General features: G+C 41.0%; 1 pseudogene and 1 gene segment (V, D, J or C); both read left to right on the top strand.

The window, feature by feature from the left end:
- The first annotated feature begins 31 nt into the window (after positions 1-31).
- LOC118238974 lies at positions 32-486 on the top strand (annotated as a pseudogene).
- Positions 487-5,333: 4,847 nt separating this feature from the next.
- On the top strand, positions 5,334-5,775 carry LOC100770976. The segment is given in 2 exon segments: positions 5,334-5,379; positions 5,459-5,775. Coding segments are annotated over 2 exon segments (363 nt in total).
- Positions 5,776-7,671: the final 1,896 nt, after the last annotated feature.

The raw sequence follows: 7,671 nt of genomic DNA, 5'->3' as shown, positions 1-7,671 counted from the left end.
TCCACAGTCACTGAGCACACAGGTCCTCACCATGGGATGGAGCTGGATCATCCTCTTCCTGGTGACAGCAGCTACAGGTGAGGGCTTACCTGTTCCAAACCTGAAAGGAGACAGGACCTAATGTGACAATAACATCGAGTCTGACTTTCTCTCTGCAGGTGTCCTCTCCCAGGTTCAGCTGCTGCAATCTGAATCTGAGCTCGGGAGGCCGGGGTCTGCACTGAAGTTGTCTTGAAGACTTCAGGCTACACCTTCACTACCTTTACTATGAACTGGGTGAAGCAGAGGCCTGGACAGGGCCTGGAGTGGATTGGAAGGATTTATGCTGAAAATGGTCATACAGACTATGCTCAGAAGTTCAGAGGCAAGGCCACGCTGACTGTAGACAAATCCTCCAGCACAGCCTACCTGGAGCTCAGCAGTCTGACATCTGAGGATTTTGCGATGTATTATTGTGCCAGACACAGTGTTGTAACCACATCCTGAGTGTGTCAGAAACCCTGGAGGATCGGGGAGCTGGGCTGCTCTGGAGCTATGATGTCAGAGATCATCCTGGAGACTTGCTTAGGAGATAACTCTGTGAGTGTGACTCTGACTGTTACTTCATCACAGACCTGCAGTGCTTCTGTCAATTTGAAAAAGGGTCTATGAATAAATTGATGTTGACTTGGGATGCTCCTAGAGTACACCCTATTTTGTCAATCTCCTTGCCAGAGACCACCTCCATTGACATGTCTTTTCATTAATAAAACAACAAAATGGAAAACCGTGAGGGTGCATCATGACAAAAATGCCTTTGGATTCTGAGGTGGGAACATTTGTTGGAATCACTGAGGATGAAGTAAAACAGAAATTTGACCAGTAAGATCCAAAGCATCAGCATCTATACAAACAAACTCACTTTTGTATCCTAAGAGAGACACACATGAATCTGCCTAGCAAGGGAAAAAAGATACGATCTCCTCAGTAAATTGGGAGATTAAGGGCCAGGGGGGATAGTGGGAGGGAGAGGAAAGGGGGCTGGGGAAAACATAGAGCTCAATAAAACAACTCCTTTCATAGTCTCAATTATTATGTGACCTCTTGATGTGTGTAGGTTTGACTCAGGCCATGTGATCCAGCAGGAATTCCAGTATCTTAGAATGAAAGACATATTTACATCAGAATGCACTGCCTTGTAAGTATGATTCCTATAAGGTATACAAATGTATTATTAAATTACTTTCCACACGTCTCATTCATCAACTCATTGTTAATTGAGGAAGTTTCTGAGATTATACCTCAGTCTCTGTTCCCACATTTATTGTCTTCCCTGTCCAAGTTCTCAGCTCTACAATATGCAGGCTTTACAGAACATGGACCTACATTGATACAGCATCAACTCTTACAGTGCTTTGGATACTGACAGATCATCCTCATGCTATAGAGTTTTCAACAAATGGGTGAATAACAACGAGTATGGAGATCAATGGATCTTGGTAATCTCAAAGTTCTGATAAAGTGTGATGTTTCTTTATCTCAGAACATTAACTTTGCAAGTTCCAGTAGCAGACATACACTTCCATCAAAAATATGCATGTGTCTTGGTTAATGTGTATGCAATCCTTGGGGAATGCTTGTGGTAGGCAGAGTCCTCTTGATTAATTCTATGTTAGAGATTATGGAAACTGTGCTGAATCTAACTTACTGCTTGACACAGAAATGGCTGTGTAAAGTATCCTCCTATGTTCCTCCAACTGGGGAGACAGTGTGAGGAGGTTCCCTGTGTGCTCAGGAAGGACCTCAATTTGAGGATGCTCAGGAACAGCAGAGGGCGCTTTAGACCCAACTTTCACCAGAAAAGAAAATGGAGTAGGTGAGAGAAACATCTGGAGAGTGAGAGTGTCCTCGGGGACACTAAGGTTTCCTGTCCTGACCTCAAATAACTGCAGAGACCATGTAATGCACATGATGTAGTTACTGTGACATGACTCCAAATTTAGTACAGCAAAAATTCTTTGTAAACCACATACAAGTTTTACACATTACATATGAGCCTTTTTGAGCAGAAAAATCAATTTCATATACATAAAGACTGATGTAAAATTTCAAACATTGACGTATACTCATCAGAACCACCACCACCAGCGGCATCTGTAAATCTATCTGTAATATCCTTATACTATTATGAGGGGTTTTCTCAGCTGAAATATATGACTGTGACCTGGGATCTCAGGCCTTGATGTTCCACCCACAGTGTTGAACCCAGGCAATTCTGGTAGGCAAGTTTAGGCGTCCTGGTCCCAAGGCATTGTCCTCTGCCCTGTGAAGTCTTCAGCTCAGAGGAAGGATAGAAGGAAAAGATGGTCATGATTGCAAAAATGACTTCATTATAGGTATTAATAATTCATTTTTTGGTTTTTCAAGACAGGGTTTCTCTGTGTAACTTTGGAGCCTATCCTGCCTATCCTGGCACTCGCTCTGGAGACTAGGCTGGCCTCGAACTCACAGAATTCCACCTGCCTCGGCTTCCTGAGTGCTGGGATTAAAGGTGTGTGCCACCAACGCCTGGCTAATAATTCATTTTTATGTGAATGCTTTCCCTAAAATGAAAGACTTTAGGCAAACTTGGAATACTAAACACACACACACACACACACACACACACACACACACACACACACACACACACTTGTCTTGGGCAAAGAGAAGAAAGTAAATTAATTACAGACTGTCTGTTTGCACATTTGGCCTCCTGAAAGAGTAAAAGTGATGTTTTCCCACCTTAAAGTTATTACTACCCAATTCATGCATTTACACCACGTTCCCTACAATTTCCTGGGTTTGAGGCCACCTTCATCTCTTCACAGAATGTAGAACCTCAGGCGGGGGAAGTTCCTCTCTTTCCAGTCTTATGTTTAAGGATTAGTGTCCTTCAGTCTGGTGTGAGGTGCCAGGTGTGTGGACAGCTCCCCTCCTTGTGTTCAGATTTACTCCAGACTTTCATTATATGGCTAAGAAACAGATGTCCATTGTTAGACTTTTAGAATTTCAGCTCGCTGGGGAGATTGCTGATGAATTCTCAGGAGACATCCACTTTCTTTCCCTGGATGGATGGCGTTTGCGCCTCATGAGATTAGATCCGCCTCTGGTAGCAGACTTCACCCAGCAACTAAATGCATGTTTTGTGCTGCACTAATCTGTGGGGTCTCCAATCCCATGAGTCACATCATCAACATATAACATGCTCTCCTCACAGGAATCACACAACAGAACCGCCATTCGCAATCCAAGTGCTGCTCCTCAAATGTGCTGCCTTCGGTTCTCTGTGACCAACTATCACATTAACTGGGCCTAAAAGCACCCAAAGAAGGATGACAATATGTTGATATTTTACAATCAATTGTTGGAGTCACAGGTGCTTTGACAACAAGCAGGGCTCCTACTCAGGTGACATTGGGGAGAGGGTAGTGGGATCCCCAGCTCAGAATGTAAGAGGATTAATTCTATCAGCAGCAGCCCTGGGGTGGGTGCTCATTAGACTGCTTTCAGAAATTGGATTGTGTGTTTCATGCCTCCCAACCTACAGAAATAATTTGTAAAGAATGGTGCCCAAACTCCCAAATATTGTTTATAAACGTTTGTTTTCATTTAAATGGGGTTGGTTACAAATGGTTAAGGATCACAAACATTCACTTTCTTTAAAATGGGGAAATATGATATAGAAATGAATACTTTGTATTGGTATAGATTTTCGTTTGTTGAACCAAATTTAAGATTAATTTTGATATATGTATATTTCTCCTCTTGTTTCGGTAATTTAAGTACAGATTATTGATAGTTACCTATATTAGTCAAAACTTATAGTTAGGTTAGCTAGGTTTTCTAGATATATAGAGATATATTTCAAATGGATAGGCAATTTTCAAACCTTTCAAAGACCTACAGAATATGGCATTTAAAATAGTTTAGGGTTTTTCAGGATATTGAGACAGAACTGCTCCTGGCAACAGCAAAGAGTCAGTAAGGAAGTTGGGCATCAAAGAAACTCGTTATGGAATTTCTTTCAATATGTTGAGACTAGCCTTTTGGGCAAGAAACTGCTCTTGTCTTGACTGTTTGTTTGTGTGCTGTGTAAAGTGGGCATCCAGGACCCACAGGAAAGTGACTGCTGAAACAAGATGGAACTTTGCTGCAGAATTCCTGCTTCATGGAAGAGTCTACCAGACGTTCTGAAGGACACAGAGAAAAATGCTTGACAAACTGCCAGTATAGGAGGACAATTTACAATTTCCTGCTTCACTGGGAAGTCTGTCAGACACACTGTGGCCTATGAGGAGAAAATGGATGTCACAAAATTACAGTGGAAATTTGGGTGGCTGTCCAGGTAATGAGATGTCTTTGTCAATTCTAGAGTTTATATACTATTTTCTATTGTCTTTGATGGAGTTGAAGACAGATAGCTATGGTCATAGTTTTCCTGAGTTATGATAAAAGTTGAGTTGCATGTTAGTCTTTAGACTCACAAAGATAGAATAGATGATAGAACACTTTTTGAAAGTCAGCGCATTTGTCTAGCTGCCTATCCTCTTATCAGATATCTAAACTCTTCTTTGTTATTTGTCTGGTTCACTATTTTTATTGTAATAATTTTTAATTTTTATATTAATATAGGGACACCATTCCCTCCAAACCCTCCATGGAACTTCTGGCAATCTTTAATATTTATGATATTTATTACATGGATTATGTACAAGGAGAGCACAGATTTCATAGTTTTAAATGCAAATGCACCTTATTTCCAATCGCTTCATCAATACTGGTAGACACTGACATGGGAGTGCAGAGGACCATAAGAGTCCAAGAACAGCACATATTTAGAAGCCATGTGAGGCACACATTTAGAGCACACATTTATGTGAGAAATGCAAAGGTCTCAGGGTGCAGACGGCTGTCTCATTGGAAAGGTTAAAGTTACTGACTCTCAATAGGACAGGAACGTGATGAATAGAAGGCAAAGGCCGCTGTGGCCCTGTTGAATGGAATCAAGTGAGACTGTGAGATGCACAGGTGAAGATGTCCCTGTGCAGACCCAGCATAAACAGAAGCCTTGGGGGATGACACAGCCTGTGTGAAAACATAAACACCAGATGCTGGAAGACATGGTGTTACCCACCTGGAGTATTAGAGCCTTGTATATTAGATTTGCATTCAATTTTTTTTTAGGTCCTGGTAATATTAAAATGTGCTCTATGCAAAACCTTTAGAGTAGAAGTCTGAGGCTCATCTCCCTCACCCTGCAAGGGAGTGCCTGATTAGTCTCAAAAAACTACAGATCCCCAAACTCATACAGCATGGAGTGGGTATGGAGGCTCCTTTTTCTACTGGCAGCTGCCCAAAGTAAGACATCAGAGCCCACAGCCACAGTGTAAACTGAGGCAGTTCCATGACTTCTCACTTCCCCTTGTTCTCTCCACAGGTGTCCAAACACAGATCCAGCTGGTGCAGTCAGGAGCTGAGGTGAAGCAACCTGGGCAGTCAGTGAAGATCTCCTGCAAGGCTTCAGGGTACACCTTCACAGAACAAGGAATGCAATGGCTGAAGCAGGCACCAGGACAGGACATAAAGTGGATGGGCTGGATCAATACCAACACTGGAAAGACAACATATGCTGATGACTTCACTGGACAGATTCTTTTCTCTTTGGACACCTCTGTAAGCACTGCATATCTTCAGATCAACAGCCTCAAGAATGAAGACACAGCCATATATTACTGTACGAGATACACAGTATGAAAAACCACATCCTGAAGGTGTCAGAAAAGCTCAAGGAAGTGGTTCTTCTGTGCCCAGACAGCAACATAGGAAATATCTGCCTCCTCCATGACTAGGATTATGACATTAGTGATTAGATACACAGGAAATTGATGTCTGTTCTTCAGATGAATATTCACAGTTCTGTGTTGACAATCCAGCCACACGAATAGGAGAGCCAACATTGGATAGCATCATTAACGTGGTATACAACCCACACTTAGCCAGGCATTGGTGGTGCTCACCTTTAATCCCAGCACTCCTAGGCAGAGGCAGGTAGATCTCTGTTAGGTTGAAGCCAGCCTCCTCTACAGAGATTGCCAGGATAGGTTCCAAAACTCACAGTTAAATCCTGTCTTGAAAAACCAAAAGCAAAACAAAACAAAAACAAAAAACTACTGTTGTCATAACATATCTTATATAAATGCAGTAAACTTTTAACAAACAATTCTGAAACCATGTTTTGAAACAGTAACCTCAGCCTCTATCATGCTGTCATAGAGAAGAACACTCCTCAGGTGAGCTACATGCTTACAAATGAGAGTGCAAAGAAGGAGAAGACAGCTCTGCTGGGAAGTGCTGACCTTCAGAGCAGCCACTGTTGATGACAAACATCCACAGACCCCTGTGATTGTATTAGGTCTGCTTAGGAGCCTCTCAAAGAATGTGTGTATTCCAAGATAAAACACACACTTATCTCAAGAACTGAATATTTACACCTGCTCAAATGTATGGTACAATGTTAAAACACACAATCACAAAAGTATTGTATTTTCAAAAATCATCACTGAAAAAATAATAAAAAGGAAATTTCCAGTACAAGATTAAAATGTAAAAAGAAAATCTTTAGGGAGAAATAACTAAATTTGAGTCTTGAATCTGGATTTCAGCTCTGGTAGATTAGATATGGGTGTTATGATCCCAGTTGTCAGTTCCAGGCCAAGGGCTTCTTTCATCTTCACTGAACATTTCCAGTCACAATCCTAAATTAGTATTCCTTTCTTTCTAGCTTTCTGGTTCAGGTGACTTTATTATACTACATAGATTTATCTGCATTGTTGTAAATTGTGTTTATCTTATAGTTCATAATGTGCATGTTATAAATACAATAATTGTCTCCAGAGAAGCCTGCTAGTAATGTCATCAGTTATAAAACCAAGACTTGTAAATTCTCTGTTATTTCAATCTTTTTTGTGTTGTTTAATTTTTCTATAGAAATTGTGAAACAGAAATATCCAGTCCATCAAAATCCCAACACAATTCTTCACTGACCTTGAAAGAACAATTCTCAACTCTATATGGAGAAACAAATGACACAGGATAGCTAAAACAACCCTGACAATGGAGGAACTTCTGGAGGCATCACCATCCCTAACTTTAAGCTCTATTACAGAGCTATAATCCTGAAAACAGCTTGGTATTGGCACAAAAATAGACAGGTAGCCCAATGGAATAGAGTTGAAAACTCTGATTTTAATGCACATACCTATGAACACCTGATTTTTGACAAACAATCCAAATATATACACTGGAACAAAGAGAATATCTTCAACAAATGGTGCTGGCATAACTGGATGCATACATGTAAAAGACTAATGATAGACCCAAACTTTTTGCCCTGCACAAAACTTAAGTCAAAATGGATCAAAGACCTCAACATAAACCCAGCCACACTGAACCTACTAGAAGATAAAGTGGGAAATACCCTTGACTTAATCGGTACAGGAGACTGCTTCCTGAACATAACACCAGTAGCACAGACACTGAGATCAACAATTAATAAGTGGTATCTCCTAAAACTGAGAACCTTCTGTAAGGCAAAGGACATAGTCAGCAAGACAAAATGACAACCCACTGACTGGGAAAAGATCTTCACTC

Source organism: Cricetulus griseus, chromosome 5 (genome assembly GCF_003668045.3).
Source record: "Cricetulus griseus strain 17A/GY chromosome 5, alternate assembly CriGri-PICRH-1.0, whole genome shotgun sequence".
NCBI classification, from domain to species: domain Eukaryota; kingdom Metazoa; phylum Chordata; class Mammalia; order Rodentia; family Cricetidae; genus Cricetulus; species Cricetulus griseus.
The sequence above is the reverse complement of the archived record's forward strand: the minus strand, read 5'-3'. Positions and strand labels throughout refer to the sequence as shown.